Below are 23,415 nucleotides of genomic sequence, written 5' to 3' on the forward strand. Positions count from 1 at the left end.
ACACGCCCTTAAATTTAGTATTTAAGGGCTACCCTGAACCCTAGAAAATTAGATTCCTGCAACTACAAGAAGAAGGACTGCCTAGCTGAAAAACCCCTGCAGAGGAAGACCAGAAGACGACAACTGCCTTGGCTCCAGAAACTCACCGGCCTGTCTCCTGCCTTCCAAAGATCCTGCTCCAGCGACGCCTTCCAAAGGGACCAGCGACCTCGACATCCTCTGAGGACTGCCCCTGCTTCGAAAAGACAAGAAACTCCCGAGGACAGCGGACCTGCTCCAAGAAAGGCTGCAACTTTGTTTCCAGCGGCTTTAAAGAACCCTGCAAGCTCCCCGCAAAAGGCGTGAGACTTGCAACACTGCACCCGGCGACCCCGACTCGGCTGGTGGCGATCCAACACCTCAGGAGGGACCCCAGGACTACTCTGATACTGTGAGTACCAAAACCTGTCCCCCCTGAGCCCCCACAGCGCCGCCTGCAGAGGGAATCCCGAGGCTTCCCCTGACCGCGACTCTTTGAACCTAAAGTCCCGACGCCTGGGAGAGACCCTGCACCCGCAGCCCCCAGGACCTGAAGGACCGGACTTTCACTGGAGGAGTGACCCCCAGGAGTCCCTCTCCCTCGCCCAAGTGGAGGTTTCCCCGAGGAATCCCCCCCTTGCCTGCCTGCAGCGCTGAAGAGATCCCTAGATCTCCCATTGACTTCCATTACAAACCCGACGCTTGTTTCTACACTGCACCCGGCCGCCCCCGCGCTGCTGAGGGTGAAATTTCTGTGTCAACTTGTGTCCCCCCCCCGGTGCCCTACAAAACCCCTCTGGTCTGCCCTCCGAAGACGCGGGTACTTACCTGCAAGCAGATCGGAACCGGGGCACCCCCTTCTCTCCATTCTAGCCTATGTGTTTTGGGCACCACTTTGAACTCTGCACCTGACCGGCCCTGAGCTGCTGGTGTGGTGACTTTGGGGTTGCTCTGAACCCCCAACGGTGGGCTACCTTGGACCAAGAACTGAACCCTGTAAGTGTCCTACTTACCTGGTAAAACTAACAAAAACTTACCTCCCCCAGGAACTGTGAAAATTGCACTAAGTGTCCACTTTTGAAACAGCTATTTGACAATAACTTGAAAAGTATACATGCAATTTTGATGATTTGAAGTTCCTAAAGTACTTACCTGCAATACCTTTCGAACAAGATATTACATGTTAAATTTGAACCTGTGGTTCTTAAAATAAACTAAGAAAAGATATTTTTCTATATAAAAACCTATTGGCTGGATTTGTCTCTGAGTGTGTGTACCTCATTTATTGTCTATGTGTATGTACAACAAATGCTTAACACTACTCCTTGGATAAGCCTACTGCTCGACCACACTACCACAAAATAGAGCATTAGTATTATCTATTTTTACCACTATTTTACCTCTAAGGGGAACCCTTGGACTCTGTGCATGCTATTCCTTACTTTGAAATAGCACATACAGAGCCAACTTCCTACAAGCCTGTACCAGATAAGGTGCTACCGAAGGTAAGTAACTTGTTCGCTGAGGAGTAACAATTGCTGTACGCTGCTATTCCCCCCTTTTCCTGTTGGTGCCCCCATTATATCCACTGAATTCAATTGTCTGTTTCCCCAATTTCAGGCTCCATTCTGCTTCTTCACCTGAATTCACAACACAGATAGGCTGAAGGACCTGTTTAAGCTTACTCACAATGCTGGTAGAACACACTGAACTTTCTAACCATCAGGCCACAGACGCAGGTCCCAGGCCACCCAGCGATTGTGCTGTGCAGGTGGTTGTTGCCCATGCTTCTCCTTCCCTGCACTGAGTTAGGAGGTTGCTTATTGTTAAGAAATGAAGTGCCCCTGTTCTGGATAGAAACGTATGAACTACTAGGCATTTTTTTTTATACAGAAATAGAACTCACTGGACAATTTCATTTTTTTGGTACTACTCTAGTGTTACAGCTCAGTTTCCAACCCCCAACCAACCTTCTAGAGTTGCAACGAGTAGTGGAGCCGCAGAGACCCCGCAGCACTTGTCTCATCGACTGCCCTGTCCCCTCCCCGGGTCCCACACAACTAGCACAGCCCAACCTTCTAGAGTTAGAGTGGGCAACCAGTAGTGCAGCCGCAGAGACCCCGTAGCACTTGTCTCATTGACTGCCCTGTCCCCTCCGCGGGTCCACACAACTAGCACAGCCCAACCTTCTAGAGTTGCAACGAGTAGTGCAGCCGCAGGGACCCCGCAGCACTTGTCTCATTGACTGCCCCCTCCGCGGGTCCTACACCACTAGCCCAGTCCAACCTTCTAGAGTTAGAGTGTGCAACCAGTAGTGCAGCCGCAGAGACCCCGCAGCACTTGTCTCATTGACTGCCCCCTCCGCGGGTCCTACACCACTAGCCCAGTCCAACCTTCTAGAGTTAGAGTGCACAACCAGTAGTGCAGCCGCAGAGACCCCGCAGCACTTGTCTCATCGACAGCCCTGTCCCCTCCGCGGGTTCCACACAACTAGCACAGCCCAACCTTCTAGAGTTAGAGTGCACAACCAGTAGTGCAGCCGCAGGGACCCCGCAGCACTTGTCTCATTGACTGCCCTGTCCCCTCCGCGGGTCCACACAACTAGCACAGCCCAACCTTCTAGAGTTGCAACCAGTAGTGCAGCCGCAGAGACCCCGCAGCACTTGTCTCATTGACTGCCCCCTCCCCTCCCCGGGTCCTACACCACTGGCCCAGCCCACCCTTCTAGAGTTAGAGTGCACAACGAGTAGTGCAGCCGCAGGGACCCCGCAGCACTTGTCTCATCGACTGCCCTGTCCCCTCCGCGGGTCCTACACCACTAGCCCAGTCCAACCTTCTAGAGTTGCAACGAGTAGTGCAGCCGCAGAGACCCCGCAGCACTTGTCTCATTGACTGCCCCCTCCGCGGGTCCTACACCACTGGCCCAGTCCAACCTTCTAGAGTTAGAGTGTGCAACGAGTAGTGCAGCCGCAGAGACCCCGCAGCACTTGTCTCATCGACTGCCCCCTCCGCGGGTCCTACACCACTAGCACAGCCCACCCTTCTAGAGTTAGAGTGCACAACCAGTAGTGCAGCCGCAGGGACCCCGCAGCACTTGTCTCATCGACTGCCCTGTCCCCTCCGCGGGTCCTACACCACTGGCCCAGCCCACCCTTCTAGAGTTAGAGTGCACAACCAGTAGTGCAGCCGCAGGGACCCCGCAGCACTTGTCTCATCGACTGCCCCCTCCGTGGGTCCTACACCACTAGCCCAGTCCAACCTTCTAGAGTTAGAGTGTGCAACGAGTAGTGCAGCCGCAGAGACCCCACAGCACTTGTCTCATCGACTGCCCCCTCCGCGGGTCCTACACCACTAGCACAGCCCACCCTTCTAGAGTTAGACTGCACAACCAGTAGTGCAGCCGCAGGGACCCCGCAGCACTTGTCTCATCGACTGCCCTGTCCCCTCCGCGGGTCCTACACCACTGGCCCAGCCCACCCTTCTAGAGTTAGAGTGCACAACCAGTAGTGCAGCCGCAGGGACCCCGCAGCACTTGTCTCATCGACTGCCCTGTCCCCTCCGCGGGTCCCACACAACTAGCACAGCCCACCCTTCTAGAGTTAGAGTGCACAACCAGTAGTGCAGCCGCAGGGACCCCGCAGCACTTGTCTCATCGACTGCCCTGTCCCCTCCGCGGGTCCTACACCACTGGCCCAGCCCACCCTTCTAGAGTTAGAGTGCACAACCAGTAGTGCAGCCGCAGGGACCCCGCAGCACTTGTCTCATCGACTGCCCTGTCCCCTCCGCGGGTCCCACACAACTAGCACAGCCCACCCTTCTAGAGTTAGAGTGCACAACCAGTAGTGCAGCCGCAGGGACCCCGCAGCACTTGTCTCATCGACTGCCCTGTCCCCTCCCCGGGTCCTACACCACTGGCCCAGCCCAACCTTCTAGAGTTAGAGTGCACAACCAGTAGTGCAGCCGCAGGGACCCCGCAGCACTTGTCTCATCGACTGCCCTGTCCCCTCCCCGGGTCCTACACCACTGGCCCAGTCCAACCTTCTAGAGTTAGAGTGTGCAACGAGTAGTGCAGCCGCAGAGACCCCGCAGCACTTGTCTCATCGACTGCCCTGTCCCCTCCGCGGGTCCCACACAACTAGCACAGCCCAACCTTCTAGAGTTGCAACGAGTAGTGCAGCCGCAGAGACCCCGCAGCACTTGTCTCATCGACTGCCCCCTCCGTGGGTCCTACACCACTGGCCCAGTCCAACCTTCTAGAGTTAGAGTGTGCAACGAGTAGTGCAGCCGCAGAGACCCCGCAGCACTTGTCTCATCGACTGCCCTGTCCCCTCCGCGGGTCCCACACAACTAGCACAGCCCAACCTTCTAGAGTTGCAACGAGTAGTGCAGCCGCAGAGACCCCGCAGCACTTGTCTCATCGACTGCCCCCTCCGTGGGTCCTACACCACTGGCCCAGTCCAACCTTCTAGAGTTAGAGTGTGCAACGAGTAGTGCAGCCGCAGAGACCCCGCAGCACTTGTCTCATCGACTGCCCCCTCCGCGGGTCCTACACCACTGGCCCAGTCCAACCTTCTAGAGTTAGAGTGTGCAACGAGTAGTGCAGCCGCAGAGACCCCGCAGCACTTGTCTCATCGACTGCCCCCTCCGCGGGTCCTACACCACTGGCCCAGTCCAACCTTCTAGAGTTAGAGTGCACAACCAGTAGTGCAGCCGCAGGGACCCCGCAGCACTTGTCTCATCGACTGCCCTGTCCCCTCCGCGGGTCCCACACAACTAGCACAGCCCAACCTTCTAGAGTTGCAACGAGTAGTGCAGCCGCAGAGACCCCGCAGCACTTGTCTCATCGACTGCCCCCTCCGTGGGTCCTACACCACTGGCCCAGTCCAACCTTCTAGAGTTAGAGTGTGCAACGAGTAGTGCAGCCGCAGGGACCCCGCAGCACTTGTCTCATCGACTGCCCCCTCCGTGGGTCCTACACCACTGGCCCAGTCCAACCTTCTAGAGTTAGAGTGTGCAACGAGTAGTGCAGCCGCAGGGACCCCGCAGCACTTGTCTCATCGACTGCCCTGTCCCCTCCGCGGGTCCCACACAACTGGCCCAGCCCACCCTTCTAGAGTTAGAGTGCACAACCAGTAGTGCAGCCGCAGAGACCCCGCAGCACTTGTCTCATCGACTGCCCTGCCCCCTCCGCGGGTCCTACACCACTGGCCCAGCCCACCCTTCTAGAGTTAGAGTGCACAACCAGTAGTGCAGCCGCAGAGACCCTGCAGCACTTGTCTCATCGACTGGCCTGCCCCCTCCGCGGGTCCTACACCACTAGCCCAGTCCAACCTTCTAGAGTTGCAACGAGTAGTGCAGCCGCAGAGACCCCGCAGCACTTGTCTCATCGACTGTCCCCTCCGTGGGTCCTACACCACTGGCCCAGTCCAACCTTCTAGAGTTAGAGTGTGCAACGAGTAGTGCAGCCGCAGGGACCCCGCAGCACTTGTCTCATCGACTGCCCTGCCCCCTCCGTGGGTCCTACACCACTAGCCCAGTCCAACCTTCTAGAGTTAGAGTGTGCAACGAGTAGTGCAGCCGCAGGGACCCCGCAGCACTTGTCTCATCGACTGTCCCCTCCCCTCCCCGGGTCCCACACAACTGGCCCAGCCCAACCTTCAGAGCAGTTAGTCAAGAGGAGAACTGCACCCCTGAAAGTGATTATGGGGTCGGCAAGGAGTGCACCCCTTTGTAGCACAAAGAAAACAATATCTTACTTCCTTGTTTATTTGCTGAACACAAACACCTCTAGGAACAGTTTTTGAAAAAACATCTTTGCATAAATATCTAATTTATTGTAAACAAACTACACATCTTCATGGCCCGAAACACGGGGCCACAGAGCATATTGCAGAGTACCCTGATAGAAAGAAGTCTTAAAAAGTCAAAATGAGTTGCCGGGGCACATATTCTACTGGAATAAAGTAGGACGTGGACGCCAGGCACGCTAGTTATGAGAAATGTGTTTTATACATTGAATTGTAATACATTTTCTTCCTGCGTCAGTCTTGCAGAATTATCTGCTCCTCTCAGACAGCATGTGTTGCTTGCCTGCACCTATATAGATGCAAATTCTTGAGCAAACACTTAAATTGTTAATGGGTTCCCTTCGAACAGAAAAATCCCAGTTTTCTAGATTTGGTTGTTAAATTCGAGGCGGTCATTGCTTTCTTAACATCCTCATTCCAATTGTGTGCCGAGGGGACACACGAGCCCTGCTTTCTTTTCAGTAGATGCTGAGGATTTACACAGGGACAATTTCTCAAGGAGATGTTGAGAAAATATACAGGAGCTATTGTGCCCTTCTAGGGGATGTCAAGTGCACAGGGCCCCTTCTCTCCCAAGAGGATACCGATTCCTCAGACACGCCCCTCCTGTCCTGACCTGGAACAGGCCAGAGGAGTCACTTTAGATGTTGGCAGCTTAGACAGGGCCCCTTCTGTCCTTGAAGGGGATGCCGAGTGCTCAGACAACCCCCTCCTGTCCTGGAAGAGGCCAGAGGAGTCACTGAGATGACAGCTTAGACCAAGCCCCTTCTCTCCTTTAGGGGGATGCTGAATGTTCAGACAAGCCTCTCCTGTCCTGGAAGAGCCCATAGGAGTCACTGAGATGCTCAGACGAGCCCCTCCTGTCCAGGAAGAGCCCAGATGAGTCACTGAGATGACAGCTTAGACCGAGCACTTTCTCTCCTTTAGGGGGATGCTGAATGTTCAGACAAGCCTCTCCTGTCCTGGAAGAGCCCATAGGAGTCACTGAGATGCTCAGACGAGCCCCTCCTGTCCAGGAAGAGCCCAGATGAGTCACTGAGATGACAGCTTAGACCGAGCACTTTCTCTCCTTTAGGGGGATGCTGAATGTTCAGACAAGCCTCTCCTGTCCTGGAAGAGCCCATAGGAGTCACTGAGATGCTCAGACGAGCCCCTCCTGTCCAGGAAGAGCCCAGATGAGTCACTGAGATGACAGCTTAGACCGAGCCCTTTCTCTCCTTTAGGGGGATGCTGAATGTTCAGACAAGCCTCTCCTGTCCTGGAAGAGCCCAGAGGAGTCACTGAGATGCTCAGACAAGCCCCTCCTGTCCTGGAAGAGCCCAGAGGAGTCACTGAGATGTTGAGAGCTTACATCGAGCCTCTTCTGTCCTTGAAGAGGATGCTGAGTTCTCAGACAAGCCCCTCCTGTCCTGGAAGAGCCCAGAGGAGTCACTGAGATGTTGCCAGTTCAGACAGAGCCCTTTCTGTCCTTGAAGAGGATGCAGAGTGCTCAGACAAGCCCCTCTTGTCCTGGAAGAGCCCATAGGAATCACTGAGATGTTGAGAGCTCACATCGAGCCTCTTCTGTCCTTGAAGGGGATGCAGAGTGTGCAGATAAGCCCTCCTGTCCTGGAAGAACCCAGAGGAGTCACTGAGATGTTGACAGCTTAGACCGGGCCCCTTCTGTACTTGAGGAGGATGATGAGTGCTCAGACAAGCCCCTCCTGTCCTGGAAGAGCCCAGAGAAGTCACTGAGATGCCCAGACAAGCCCCTCCTGTCCTGGAAGAGCCCAGAGGAGTCACTGAGATGCCCAGACAAGCCCCTCCTGTCCTGGAAGAGCCCAGAGGAGTCACTGAGATGTTGAGAGCTTACATCGAGCCTCTTCTGTCTTTGAAGAGGATGCAGAGTGCTCAGACAAGCCCCTCCTGTCCTGGAAGAGCCCAGAGGAGTCACTGAGATGTTGACAGCTTAGACAGGGCCCCTTCTGTCCTTGAGGAGGATGCAGAGTGCTCAGACAAGCCCCTCCTGTCCTGGAAGAGCCCAGAGGAGTCACTGAGATGTTGCCAGTTCAGACAGAGCCCTTTCTGTCCTTGAAGAGGAAGCTGAGTGCTCAGAAAACCCCCTCCTGTCCTGGAAGAGCCCAGAGGAGCCACTGAGATGCTCAGACAAGCCCCATGCTCTCCTGGCTGGAAGCACCGGGGGGGTCACTGAGATGTTGCGACTTAAGACAGTGCTGATTGATCAGGCAAGCCCCCTCCTGTCCTGAAAGTAGATACTCTCCCATGCGACAGTGTGACAACGGCAGAAGAAGCCCCACAGGTTGCAGAGCACACCCTTGTCGAAGGGGTTGGTGTCCACGTCGCAGTGCTTCAGGTACGAGATCCGGTGATGGGACATGAACTCCCAGGTGGTCACATTGCACGAAATCAGGTACAGGTGTGAGACCAGTAGAAGCATTGCCACCACAGTACAAAAGGCAACGGTAATGAGGGCTGCAAGCAAGATAGCATTGTATCGGAACCAGTCCTGCGTCGTCTCCTTTCCTTGGAAGCCTGACCTATAAATGAAAATAAGAGAGAGCTGTTAGACTTCTGCTACAATCATCAGTGTGCCTTTGGTACCCACCCTCTTCAAATATGCATACCAGTCTTGAGTCCCCGATCAGCACCCAGTTCCATGACAGCACTATTTCTGGGACAACTTGCCAACTTGGTATCCTAGCACAGCTGAAGCCTCCACATCCCAACCAATCTGTGCCATCTTCTGTACTACATACTGGGTTTCTCTCAACAAATTTCCCGCTGCAGCCTTTAGTTGGACCGAAGACCTTATCTAACATTGCCGACAAGTGATGGATTAAAAACCCAATCACTGATTTCCAATTGTAGACCACTTCTCTGCTAAATTTGTCGCCCTCTACCCAAGTCATGAGGGTCTGACCATATGTCACCGTTCTGTGTGCCACAATGCCCCTTTGCACCCATAGAATTAATTTAAGAGCCGGTGCCTCTTAACCTGCGCCTAAATTCTTATTGCCCTGGACACTAGGAGCCTCATTTGCAACCTTTTGGCGTCTATACTGAAGCTGGCAACAGATGGCACTTCATATTTGTGAAGATCCTGAAGATGGGAAAATATAATGTTGGACAGATGAGGGTGAAATAAGGTGAAGTGCAGAGCCTCACATGATGGATGGAAGACACTTTCAGAGCACACAGCTACTCTAACAGGGGGGCATATTTACAAGCCCTGAGCGACGCCGCAGTGTCACTTTTTTCCTTTGACACTTGGCTGCGCAGACTACATAATCATCTCTATGAGGCCACACAAAGCCGCTTTGCATGGGCTCACAGATATGGGTTAAGGCGAGACAGTTCAGTCTCTGCGTTGCCTTACTCTGTGCCATGGAGGTGTTCCACGAGTGTTGCAGTGGGTTTGCCAACACAACACCCATGGATTTTTACACTGCCCCAGATTTACAAAATCACATAAACCTGGGGAAGAGCCAAAACCTTACGCCTTCCAAGGTAAGGCGTAATGATGAGAAATATTGTTATTTCTCCTTGTTTATTCCTTTTTCCATGTGCGCTGCATTCTGCAGCACACATAGAAAGAAAACGCCTCAGGACTGTTTTTGGGTGGGAAGGTGCCCCTTTCTGCACAAAAACAACCCCGCATGCTACACAGACATCCATGCACCATAGTGCAAGGGTGCCTGCATTGGTGCTAGACTGCCAAAACGGCGCCAGCGCAGGAGGAAAGGACAGGAATATACTGTATTGCATTGCATAAATACAGCGCATTACTGCCCTTTCGGTTCGGCGTAGGGCAACGCAACAAGATGACTTGCTGTGCTGCCCTACGCCAAATCCCCTTAGATATGCGCCAAGGTTTCCTGGGGTTGGGGAGCATTGAAAGAAGGGCAGAACCTAGCTAACTGGAATGAGGACACAGTCCAGTTTTCATCTCTTTCTGAAACATGAGCAGAATGTTAGTGCATCAAAGAGTCAAAGGAAGAGTTTCAGTTCATTCCTGCTGAATAACAGAAGGAGCAGACTCCAACAGGGCTTCCTGGCAGAAGAAAATGTAAAAAGATGAGCTCTAGCAGAACACAGGTTCCTGCAGGCTGGCAGTGTGAGGGATAAAGTACTGCTGAATACAGAGGTCCTTACCTGCGAATTGATCAACAACATATGGACAGGGCCTTACAAATGGGGCGTTTGGTATCTGCCAGTGCGCTGCTGCCATGGGGGGAGAGTGTGCCGCTGGTGCTACTGCCATGGGGGGGGGAGTGTGCCGCTGGATCAAGGCCTAATCCGGCAGCCGCATACTGAATTATATAAAGAGTGAATCTGAGAGGCGGGGAGCACAGACAGAGAGTAAAATCCCATAATCGTGGGAGGCAAGATTATCACTAACCAACCCTCTTACAGCAACCAAAGGCGAGAAGAGGAATGATCTTATGCAGAATCCAGATATAAGAATAGCAGGAGGAAGAAAAATAGTTTGCTCCAAGAAGGATAACGATTGTAGGCAGATCATCATTTATTTTGCGCAGGTTTGAAAGCTATGGATGAGAAGCCCAGTTCAGAAGGTTACCTCTGACAGAGAGCAAACAGTCTGGTCACTTGTGAGATTTCAGAAGTTGGTTTTCATTAATGATGAAACCGCTGACAGACCAGACTAAAATTTAGTGTAAATGTAGGTTGCAGGTCAGACTCTCGCCGAGCCTAGTATGCCTTATTTGTTTGTACTACTACTATTGTATTTCAAGGTTTTTTGTGTGGAAAACTCTGTGACACTCCTTAAGCCTTGGGCTAACTCCACCTCATGGGTAATATAGTTATGGTGCTGACGAGTGTCAAATTTTCAAGATTGTAGGTGATACATATTTATGCATCTTCTAAGCTTTTTATTGCACACAATTCTTCATAGATAAATTTGCAAAATCCTTTCCATTAGGTGGTTCGCAAGATCTTTTCATTTCATAGCCATCACGTTTCATCCCATATATAGCCTGCACAGGAGGGGACTTTTCCAAGGCTTGTCAAAAGTAACAATCCTAAAACATAGTCCTTTCCTTTGTCATTACTTTGTGATTGTAGAGTTCATAGTATTCGGGGAAGAACAAAAAGTCTCTTTTGTCCTATCTGTCACTTTGGTTCCTCTGCCGGTGTCATCACATGATATTTATGAAGAACTGTGCGTAATAAGCTTCTGAACATATATATTTAAAAATTGCCTAGAATCTTTTTCACTTAGGAATTTGATGCTTGGAAAACAAATAAAACAAGTTAATTGTCATCTTTTGACAACAGCGCCCACAAGAAAAAACAGAAGAAAACATGAGTGGAAACTGAGAAAAGACAACTTAACAAAATAAAAGAAAGTTTGTTTTAAAAAAAATTAAACTTTGCAATTTTGTTTGTCCTGCTGGGCACCTTTTTGCCAGTCACAAGCCTTCTGTTTGCGGAGCACTGGAAGTTAACAAAATAGTACCTTAATCACGTCGGGCGCAGCTGACGGCCACTAATTAAGTTGGAATCAAGTAGTGCTTGATCCCTGCTCAACACAGAGTATCGGAAATGATGCCAGGCGTGCCTTGGCGAATTACGAGTCTGTAAAGAATAGTGCCACACAAACCAACTAATGGTGAGTGACAGGCGGGCTCCAAACCCTTTACTGAACACAACAGTGTCTCGCATGAGAGACGCATGGGCTAGCGCATGCACTCGCAGGCTCGACCCTGAAAAGGAATCGGAATTTTACTGTCTTTAAAACAATTTTAAAAAAGAGTAAACGGAAAATTTTACACTCCGCACCATTACCAGATTAAAATTTACATAGAGTAACCCATGGATCATCATTAAGGGAAAATATGATTTAGGTGGTGTCAGCATAAGGCATGAGTGAAAACCCAAAAAAGTGAATAAAAATAAAAACACGGATTTAAAGGTTGGAGGGAGTGCCACTAAGGGAGGAGCCCTGTGGCATTTCACAAAAGGCTGGGGAAGATAAGCTGCATATTCCTGGAAGAGCATATGTGACCCGGGCAATAGCTTCACTCTGAATTCCTAATTGGTCTAAGCATCTAATGAGCACATGGTGGGATGCGATACCACACACGGAAGTAAGATCTAACAGGACAAGTGTGGCCGGAAGACCACAGTCCATGATCTTCCTCTGCAAGGCAAATCCATCCCATGCAAGTGGTGCAAGTCAGACACCCGGCGGTCCAACAAGCTATTAATATTGATGCAAGAACTCTACATGATCCAGCAAGCCATGGCTAGCAATAAAAAGGTTGTGCGTGGACAGGCAAGTAATTGCTTTCAACAAAAGGCGCTATTGGGCCATGGACTTCCTTTCTGTCCATGTTCATGTTTTACATATTAGCAACAAGCTTTGTTTTACTACACTTAATTGTATTTATATAGCGCTTACTAGGTATCCTGAAATCAAATATCCGCAATACGAATCCCAAAGTTTTAATGTGGTACCATGCTGAGTTTCCCCTCACCCGGGTACAAGCCATCCTTCATCAAAACCCTGACCTAGCAGAATCCTTAAACTGCTCGCATCTTCTGCGCGGGAGGGAGGGTGTTGTGGTTTATGGATATAAACTGAGGAGTATGGCTGGCTAAAAGTCAGTCAGAAGGATCCTGGCACCCCTGTCTGCAAACCCACCTACCTCCATGGTGCTCTTACCAGGCCAGGTGCAGGGCCCACAGCAGCACCACAAGCTGCACGGCCACGTACAGGACAAAGAGTGGGTGATTCCTCTCACCCACACAGTTCGCGATCCACGGGCAGTGGTGGTCATAGCGGCGCACACAGTGCTGGCAGGACTGGCAGTGCCGGGCACGCATTGGCTGCTGTAGGAACAGATCAAAGGAAATGTGAAGAGACGCGACATTATCTGCTGTAGACCAAGCACTTGAGTTCTAATAATGTGCCCTGATGTTTAAACACTAGTCATACGTTTTACACTCATGAGTTCCTCGGTAACATGATGTGGCGCCCTGAGGCGATAGCACCTTTACAAACGGTCGCAGTGTAATCCATGGTCTTCTACTTGGACTCTTTCAAACCATGCATCGCACATCACCGTGGTCTTGTGAACAATCTTTTGTAAGAATTCAGATAGGTTTTCCACAAATAAGTTTAAATTTAAAAAACTCTTATATCTGAAAATGTTTCAAGGCTTTTTTCAGTCACTTTGCAATCCTTTAAAACATTTACAGATCACTAGGTTTTCAGCATTCCATGACCGTACATCCATCGCGTGGTAAATACATAAGGAATTTATCTAGAGAACATCACAAAGAAAGCTAAATAAAATCTTAAAGGAGAAATAACCTAATACATATGTATAGCTCTGTTCTTACTAGTGTTTTTTTTTTTTAATTAATAACTAGCAGCGCCATATGCCTCAATACAAACCTTCTCTGAATTAGTACAAGTCAGTAAGCGAAAGACCATCAAAGTATCCCTCGTGGTAAACCTATTCTGGTGGGCTGCCTTCAAGCCGACTCGTTCTTGTTTTTAAATATTGGACTGTGTTATGGACATGCCATTCCTTCGGCGTAGCGAATGATCTAGGTTATGATCTCAGTCACTCTTTAGTGTCTTTATAAAATCCAATGTATCACCACTTACGGCGAAGCTCTTTTGTCATAGGTGAGTTCCTGTTTTTTCCAATGCAGAGACCTTTTTATTTCAATATGGAAACAGGTGTTATTAGGCATGCAACAAGTGAATAATTGTGATCCCATCAAAGGCACGTTTCTGGCGTATTCTTCTGTTCTGCAAATGTGTCATGAAGTGGTGCTAACCAAGCTTATGAAAAACACATTCATAATAGTTAATTATTTGAGTGATTGATTAGTTTAGGAATGTTCAACAAGTAGTAAGAACGCTCGGAAGCGCCACGTTGATTGTTTAATTTAGGAAAAATGTTCAGCAAGTAGTAGTAAGAACTTTCGGACACACCACATTTATTGTTTAGATTAGGAATGTTCAACAAGTAGTTGTAAGAACGCTCGGAAGTGCCACGTTTAATGTTTAGTTTAGGAATGTTCAACGATTAGTAGTAAGAACGCTCGGACGCGCCACGTTTATTGTTTAGTTTAGGAATGTTCAGCAAGTAGCAGTAAGAACGCTCAGAAGTGCCACGTTTATTGTTTAGTTTAGGAATGTTCAGCAAGTAGCAGTAAGAACGCTCTGAAGTGCCACGTTTATTGTTTCGTTTAGGAATGTTCAACGAGTAGTTGTAAGAGCACTAGGAAGCACGTTTGTTTAATTTAGGAATGTTCAGCAAGTAGTAGTAAGAACGCTCAGAAGCACCACATTTATTGTTTAATTTAGGAATGTTCAGCAAGTAGTAGTAAGAACGCTCAGAATCGCCACGTTTATTAATTTAGGAATGTTCAGCAAGTAGTAGTAAGAACACTCAGACACGCCACATTTATTGTTTAGTTTCGGAATGTTCAACGAGTAGTTGTAAGAGCACTCAGAAGTGCCACGTTTATTGTTTAGTTTAGGAATGTTCAACGAGTAGTTGTAAGAGCACTCAGAAGTGGCATGTTTATTGTTTAGTTTAGGAATGTTCAACGAGTAGTTGTAAGAGCACTCAGAAGTGGCATGTTTATTGTTTAGTTTAGGAATGTTCAACGAGTAGTTGTAAGAGCACTCAGAAGTGCCATGTTTATTATTTAATTTATTGTTTAGATTAGGAATGTAGTTGTAAGAACGCTCGGAAGTGCCACGTTTATTGTTTAGTTCAGGAATGTTCAACGATTAGTAGTAAGAACGCTCGGACGCGCCACGTTTATTGTTTAGTTTAGGAATGTTCAGCAAGTAGTAGTAAAAACGCTCAGAGGTGCCACGTTTATTGTTTAGTTTAGGAATGTTCAGCAAGTAGTAGTAAGAACGCTCAGAAGTGCCACGTTTATTGTTTAGTTTAGGAATGTTCAACGAGTAGTTGTAAAAGCACTCTGAAGCACCACGTTTGTTTAATTTAGGAAGGTTCAGCAAGTAGTAGTAAGAACGCTCGGATGCACCACATTTATTGTTTAGTTTAGGAATGTTCAACAAGTAGTTGTAAGAGCACTTGGAAGCGCCACATTTATTGTTTAGTTTAGAAATGTTCAATGAGTAGTTGTAAGAGCACTCGGAAGCGCCACATTTATTGTTTAGATTAGGAATGTTCAGCAAGTAGTAGTAGGAACGCTCGGACGCACCACGTTTATTGTTTAGTTTAGGAATGTTCAACGAGTAGTAGTAAGAACGCTCAGACACATTTATTGTTTAGTTTAGGAAAGTTCAACAAGTAGTAGTAAGAACGATCAGACGTGCCACATTTATTGTTTAGTTTAGGAAAGTTCAACGAGTAGTTGTAAGAGCACTCAGAAGCGCCATGTTAATTGTTTAGGGCATGCGTAAAAATGTTAGCCTCATGCCAAGTTACTGTCTAGGCTGACATCATCTTGATTTTTTTATGGACATCGCTATAACTTCATGGATGTTTACTAGAGGAGCTGAATCAATAGCTCACACATTTGCAGCCATGATCTTTTGTCTTAGTGCCGAATGTAGGAAGCTGGGCTGTTGTGTGGTGCAGGTCCAGGTATCCCCTATTGGTGAAGTGTAGGCAGCGTCCAGAAGCCAGGGCTCTCTCAAGGCAGCTATGGATGAGCAGCCAAGACTTATCTTGGAGACATGCAAAAATAATGCAATACCACTGTAGTCACATAGCACACATACACAGATGAAAGAACCACACAGTGTTACAAAAATAAAGGTACTTTATAAGGATAACACAAATACTAGAATACTAATAGCCAGTTCCCCAACTGAAGGTAAGTAAACACATTTATATACACATTAGCAATCAGTAAAGAGCATAAAAAGCAATAAGCATTGGCAAAAGTAATAGAAAATAGTAAGGGCCCTAGGGGAAGACCAAACCATATACTAAATAAGTGGAATGCAAGATACTGTCCCCCACCCAAGAAAGTGGAATCGTTGGAGAGGAGCTGGAGGAACTAGGAACCCCAAAAAGTGAGTACCAGAGTGACCCCCAGCGACAAGGAGTACAGAGGCAAGTACCTGGTTTTCCCCAAAACTAACAGGAGGAATTTGGAAAAGGATTATGCAAGACCCAACCAAGACTGGGTGAACCCAAAGGTGGATCCTGACAGAAGAGGGCATGCAAAGAAAGGAGGCCAAGTCCAGTTTGTGATGCAGTGTCCGGTGGTGGAAGGAGCCACTACCCACGCTTCTGTGGATGCAGGACCAGGTCAAGGGTGGACAATGAAGGTCAGCAGTGCAGCACCGGAGATGAAGCGAAGTCCCAGAAGTGATGCAAGTGATGTTCCACATTGGCGGTCGAGATGCAGTTGTTTAGTGGTGCTGGAAAACCACCAACCAGCCTTGGCAAATGCAAGAGACGGAGAAGAAGGTTTGCAAGGCTGAAGAGGAGCAGCAAGGTCCAGGAGACTCGACCCAAGGAGGGGAGTCCGGGGTGACCCTCAGCAGCTGCCAAAGTCACAAGAAGAGGAGGCAGCCCCCACAGGCAACCCACTAGCAGCAGGCACAGGAGTCACAGTAAGGTCCACTCAGCACACCTGAAGAGTAGTTCCATGTCGCTGGAACAGCAGGCAGGAGACTGTGCTTTGCAGGAAGGAGTGCTGGGGGCCGGGGCTACACGGGACCTGAAGATACCTTGGAGAAGGCGTTGACAAGCCTTGGTAACTCCAAGAGTTGTGGTGCACAGGGGTACTGTCCTGCAAGGAGAGACAAGGGCTTACAGTCTCCTAAGTTGGACAGCTAATACAGAGGACCACGGGGACCACTGAAGACCAGCACCTGTGATGCAGGATCCACGTAGTTCTGGAGGAGGGCAGATCCATGCAGCCTGTCCTTGCAGTTGGTGCCTGCAGATGCAGGGGAGTGACTCCTTCACTCCAAGGGAGATTCCTTCTTACTTCTTGTGCATTCTGAAGACTTGCTGCCCTCAGCCAATGCACAGCTAGGGAAATGTTGCAGTTGCTGGAAGGAGCCGGAGAAACAATGTTGCTGAGCGGCGTTATCACTGAAGATGCAGATTGTCGGTTCCTGGAGGGTGCAGTTGCACTCCCGGTGGCCAGAAGATGAAGTAAGCTATGCAGAGGAGTCCTGCTGGAATCCTGCACATCAAATCTGAGGACCCACCCAAGAGAGAGACCCTAATAGTTCAGAAAGGGGGATTGGTCACCTAGCAGGGTGACCACCTATCAGAAGGGGGGCTGTGACGTCACCTACCTGACCTGGTCACTCGGATATTCCCAGGGGCCTCTGCCCACCTTGGATTCAAGATGGCAGAATCAAGTGGCCACCTGGAGGAGCTCTGGGAACCACTCCCTGGGTGGTGATGGACAGGGGAGTGATCACTCCCCTCTCCTTTGTCCAGTTTCGGGCCAGAGCAGAGACTGGGAGTCCCTGGACTGGTGCACACCGGTTTATGCAAGGAGGGCACCAAATGTGCCCTTCAAAGCATACTGGTGGCTTGGGGAGGCTACCCCTCTCAAGCCAGGAAACACCTATTTCCAAGGGAGAAGAAGTTAACTCCCTCTCCCACATGAGAGGAGGGGTGCCCTCACACACAGGGACCTGTAGCCTGCCCTCTGTGCTAGGAGGGCCTACCATAGGGGTGGCTTACAGTGACCTGGTGTAGTGACCAGCAGTGAAAGGGTCATGCACCTTTTCACACAAGCTGCAATGGCAGGCCTGCACACACATTTTGCATGGGCTCCTGTGGGTGGCAAATACATGCTGCAGCCTATGGGGAACCCCTGGCGCCCCAATGCCGAGGGTACCCAAGTACCAGAAACTAAGGACTTATAAGGGGGCACCAGTATGCCAATTGTGGGGTTTGCAAAGTCCTAAGCAACCAAATTTAGAGCAAGAGAGCACAATCAATGGGGTCCTGGTTAGCAGGATCCCAGTGAAAACAGGAAAAGCATACTGACAGCAGGCAAAAAAGTGGGTGTAACATGCCAAAAACAGGTTACTTTCCTAAGTCTTCAAAACAAGACAACATTGACAATCAGATCCTATAAAATCTTCGGGTTTCAAATCAGTTAGCAGAGGAGCTTCAGCTGTTTGCTGGGCAGGTACTTCTGTCTTTTTGGATTCAGGGTATGGGATCCAACGTAAAGACTAGAGACCCACAGGGGTAATGAACTTCCCAGTCCCCCTGAACCTCAGCAGCCTTTTCCACGACCCTTTATATTTACCTGGAGCAGCACACAACCCCCCCTGAAGGAGGCAGGATCAGTAATTTTCTCCACTGGTGGCAGGCCACAAGCAGCTCCAGCTGAAGATACAAGAAGACTACGCCCTGCGATTCTTTACCATCACGCTGCCTCGTCCACTTACACGTGGCTTTCAGAGGGCCACCTGTCCATTTTGCTGCAGGAACTTTTGGCCCTTTTAGTAAAAGAAGCCATAGAGAGAATCCTAGCCTCAGAAATCTGAACTTGATGTTACTCCAGTTAACTCCTTGTGCCGTAAAAAGGCAGAAAAAAGGAGGAGGGCTTTGCCTTATTTAAAATTTTTGCCTACTCAGTTTCTTCCCATGGAAGGAAAAATTCAAGATACTCATGTTGGCCCAGGTTCTATTTGTCCTGGATCCCCAAGACCAGTTGTTAGCGCTGGACCTACAGGTTGGCTATTTCATGTTCCCATCTTGCACGCCTGTAAGTACTTGCAGTTCAAGGTGGGCCACAAGAACCTTCGATTTGCTGTGCTTCCTTTTGACCACACAGTGCCTTTTGTGTGTTCACAAAGGGGTGTCCATCATCGTAGCATACCTTTATAGGTGAGGAAAACCAGTTTTCCCCTATCTCGTAAGCTATTGACGGCAGGCTCGCTACAGTCAGTCATGGACCATCTCCAGACAACGGTACATTTCCTGACATTGTTTGGGTTCTTCTCATAGGCCTTCCCACCGGATTAGAGAGTATAATATTGAGCTGTGATTCCAGTGTTTCAGCCTTAGTCCTGGTTCTCAGTGGAGGTAACTCTGAGACTTCTTGGACTAGTTGTCTGCTGCATCCTGCTTGTGGACCCACAAGGCAGCATATGAGTCTCTGCTGCACCTGAGACCCGCCCCCCCCCACCTGCTCTGGCTCCTTAAGTTTGTGGAGGGAAGGCCAAAGACAGGCACCTCCATTTTGTGTTCCTCTGTGCATCTCCCCTGTGTCCTGATACAGCCCAGTGTTCAAGGATTGCAAAAAGACCTAGGTAAGGAGCCCAAAGATATTTTCTAGTTAAATAGTATTAATTGTTCAAAAAGTGTTTGTTTTACTGTGGACTCTCTGTGTTTTCAGGCAGCCTGGCCTCTTTTAAAGTGGTGTTTGTTTAAAAATCGTTTTTGCCGTGACTGTGTGAATTCCCTTGCTAGTTTGTGGCTCCCCTTTTCCCCCCCTCTGCCCCCCTTTTTTCACCCCTATTCTTAGTAAAAAGACTACATACATCTTTCAGAGTGTGGTTTTAGGAGACTGTTTTTAATCTGTTTGTGTGATTTAAATTGTGCTTAAAAGCTGTCTGCCCCCCTGTTTTTTGCCTTAAAAAAGCCCGATTTTAGGGTGTGCACCCAGAACTATTGCAGTGTTGGTCTCTTAAACAATCTCCCCCTTACCTGGAAAGTAGACTCTGCTAGCTTGGAAGTGTGGATTCAGCCTGTCTGTATCCAAGGAGATACTGAATAGAGCAGCAGTAGCCTCCCCCCAGGCCACAGGGACTGGACTTTAGTTAACTTGCTCCTTATATAGGTTCCTCGTGGTTGTTGCATATGCTGTTGTGATTGGTTTTTGGGAGATGGTGTTTCATTGGTTGCTAGCTCCAGGGATGCAGTTATGATTGGTGGATAGGGCTGGGATTCTGATTGGCTGTTGGTTCTAGGGCTGTGATTGGTGGATAGGGCTGGGATTCTGATTGGCTGTTGGTTCTAGGGCTGTGATTGGTGGATAGGGCTGGGATTCTGATTGGCTGTTGGTTCTAGGGCTGTGATTGGTGGATAGGGCTGGGATTCTGATTGGCTGTTGGTTCTAGGGCTGTGATTGGTGGATAGGGCTGGGATTCTGATTGGCTGTTGGTTCTAGGGCTGTGATTGGTGGATAGGGCTGGGATTCTGATTGGCTGTTGGTTCTACGGCTGTGATTGGTGGATAGGGCTGGGATTCTGATTGGCTGTTGGTTTTAGGGCTGGGGCTGTGATTGGGGGTCAGGAAATAGGGCTGTGACTGGTGATTAGGGCTGGGTCTCCCATTAGTTGGCTAAATCAGGGTTTAAAATCGGATTGGCTAGGGTTAGGACCAGCTTCTTATTGGCCAGTAGGGCTATAAAAGGCTAGGAATCAGGGCGTCTGAGCCCGGGCGTCAAGGCAAAGGGCGGAGAGGACAAGGGCAGTTGCCTGTTTGGGCCTGTTCGAGACAGGTAGGGACTAGGGCCAGAAATGCTGCCCAATTCTCATTCCACCAGGAGTGGTTTCTACCCCAACACATCCCTCAACATGCAAACACATTATCTGCAAAGATATCCAACTCATGCATCACAAACTGACCACAGACATATTGCATTGCCCCACCACCCAACACAATACACTACATACAACACATATACACATACACCCCATAACTACTACAGTCAAACACCTTCATTCTCACAGCAAACACTACTCTGTCCCCTCCCACTAACACTACCTGCCACCACCCACACAATACAAAACTACAACATACATTTCTCTCAGTTTCAGTCTCCCAGATACACACTCTCTACTCATACTAACCAAAAACACTATCCGCTGTTCGCTTCACACAGACCGCCTGTCTTCATAACAATGCCCAAACCCTGCCTTCAAACACATCATCTACAAACACTCTTCCCCTCTGCTCACCAATTACACACAACCATACAATCCCCACATTTCACTCCACCACACATATTACCTCTTCCAGTCATCTCAACTAATACTTATCTCCCTGACACACACCCATCACCTCTTACACACCTCATACATTCATCTCCAAAACACATCAACACCCCATCTAACACTCAAATTCCACTTAACAGCACTAACTCACATACAAGTCCCTCACCAAAAACAACTACACCAATAGCCCCTCTCATTATTCCACAAAAACAATACCGACCACAAACATCAGCACATCAAAGCAACACAATCTTACATTACACTCATCATCATACCCACTCTCACCCCCAAGACTACACAAAGGATACAAATTCCACCCTATCTCCACCCCTACCCCCCCACTCTTCACAAACACCTACCACAAGCACCCCATCCCAGCAACCTTCATTCACTCGCCTCTCCTCCATTGCACAATTTAGAGCCTTACATCATGATCCACATGCTCCTCCACCACCCCTAACCCATACTCCATCCACACAAAACAAACACAAACAAAATAAAAAACATGCCACTCATAGCAACCTCGCATCCCCTTGTTTGTTTCATAATAAAACTACCCTACAAAAAACACTACACTCCTCATGGCTCTCTCAGCCACCAAGTCCACCACCCACACACACAGACCCAACAAAATGCCTCCTTAACCTGCTGGAAGAGGAACACTATGTTGAAAAGCAAGACTATTGTGAGCCTCAAACAGTTAACACAACTAGCAACACTCCTGCTTCAAGCTCACATTATACTACTTACCCTTCTGCTAAACAAAACAACACTAACACACCCTATCTAAACTGCCAGCTCATAAATGCTCGATCACTCTAAAAAAACAAGCACCACATCTACGACCTGCTCACAGACACACAACCTGACTTACTATTCATTACAGAATCCTGGTTGGGAGATGACATGGCACCAGTATTGCACGAAGCCCTTCCTCCGGGCTATCAAACCATCACACAAAACCGTATAGGCAAGAGAGGAGGTGGACTAGCTATTATATTCAAACAGGCAATAAACCTCAGTAAAACAGACAACATCTCCATACAAGGTTGTGAAGCCCTCCTTACCAGATGCCACCCTACTCCAACTTCCACCTGTAACTTTCTCCTCCTTTACAGACCTCCACCTAACAACTCCACTTTCCCAGATGCCTTTCTTGACATAGTCTCGAACCTTATTACCCTATACTCCAATCTATGCATTCTTGGGGATCTAAACATTTGGTTTGACAAACCCAATATGCCCCATCCAAAAGCTATCACCACTGGCCTACTCGCATTGAATCTACATCAGATTGTACACAATCCCACACACATCGCTGGTCACATCCTAGATGTCATTTTTGCTAAGCCTGAACTCGTTACTATTCATAGCATCACACCAACCACCTGGTCAGACCACCATCTGATAACTTTCCGACAGACAACTCCACAAATCAACACACCCCACAACCACTTACATACATACACCTATCGACCATGGAGAAAACTAAATTTGGATCACTTAGAAACACAACTAACAGCAAACACAGATCTAGATACAATCAATTCTGTACCAAAACGTTATGAGTGGCTACAGGAAGCTTTTGATGTCCTAATACCACTCAGAAAAACTAAACATGACAAAAGAAAACCAACACCTTGGAGAAACACAGAACTTAAAAAGATAAAGCAACAAATCAGAAAGTTGCAGCGGACCTGGCTCAAAAAAACAACAGTCAAGACAAACTGCAGCTACACAAACTTAACAGGATATACAAATCATCAATCAAAAAAGCTAAAAAAAGATACTACTCAGACAGAATTCTAAATGCTCAATCTACAAACAAGGAATTTTACAAAATTCTCAATGAATTTCGAAAACCCACATGCATGGAAGGAAGTCATCCCACCACTCAAGATTTCACTAACAAATTGGCAACTCACTACACAACCAAGGCAGACACATTGGACTCCTATTTAAAACAGAAGAAAACCATCAGCACCAACCCCTTTACTAAAATACCCTTTAAGAATAAACCATCCCAACCTCTACAGTCCTTCAAACAAATATCCCAGGATGAATTTATGGATTTGGTCAAAGCAAGCAGACCTTCTGGTTGCCCTTCTGACCCTTGCCCACCACAAATCTTCAAGAACATCCTGCTATCTACTTCTGCTGCCACACCTGTAAGAAGAATCATCAACAACTCTTTAACTTCAGGAATTTTTCCTACAGACCTGAAAAAGGCATACATACGAGCATTATTAAAGAAAACAAATCTAGACCCGCAAGACCCCAAAAACTACAGACCTATCACAAATGGACCTTTCCTGGGCAAATTGATAGAAAGAGCAGCATTCGCCCAGATGTCACAATTCATTGAAGACAATTCTATACTTTCAGACTTCCAAACTGGATTCCGCCCAGGAAGAAGCACTGAATCGGCACTCATGGCAATCTGGGACGATCTTAAAAACACAGTTGACCGAAATGGAGTTGCTGCACTACTTCTCTTGGACCTCTCAGCTGCCTTTGATACGGTTGACCATGACACCCTAACTCAAAGACTCCACAAAGCCGGCATACAAGGGATTGCTCTCGACTGGATTACTTCCTATCTCCAAAAAAGAGCAAATATCATCCACTCACCCC

General features: G+C 48.6%; 1 protein-coding gene across 2 annotated transcripts in view; it reads right to left on the reverse strand.

Annotated features, from left to right (window-relative positions):
• Positions 1 to 5,815: 5,815 nt before the first annotated feature.
• Positions 5,816 to 23,415, reverse strand: part of ZDHHC12 (zinc finger DHHC-type palmitoyltransferase 12) — a 42,046-nt gene continuing 24,446 nt past the window's right edge. For both annotated transcript variants that reach the window (XM_069237016.1, XM_069237015.1), the window contains 2 exons: positions 12,514 to 12,680; positions 5,816 to 8,362 (listed from right to left, as the gene is read on the reverse strand). In XM_069237016.1, coding sequence (XP_069093117.1) covers positions 8,047 to 8,362; positions 12,514 to 12,680 — 483 coding nt within the window. In that variant the 3' untranslated portion in view covers positions 5,816 to 8,046. The remainder of the gene's footprint in view (positions 8,363 to 12,513; positions 12,681 to 23,415) is intronic.

Source organism: Pleurodeles waltl, chromosome 6 (assembly GCF_031143425.1).
Source record: "Pleurodeles waltl isolate 20211129_DDA chromosome 6, aPleWal1.hap1.20221129, whole genome shotgun sequence".
Taxonomy (NCBI): domain Eukaryota; kingdom Metazoa; phylum Chordata; class Amphibia; order Caudata; family Salamandridae; genus Pleurodeles; species Pleurodeles waltl.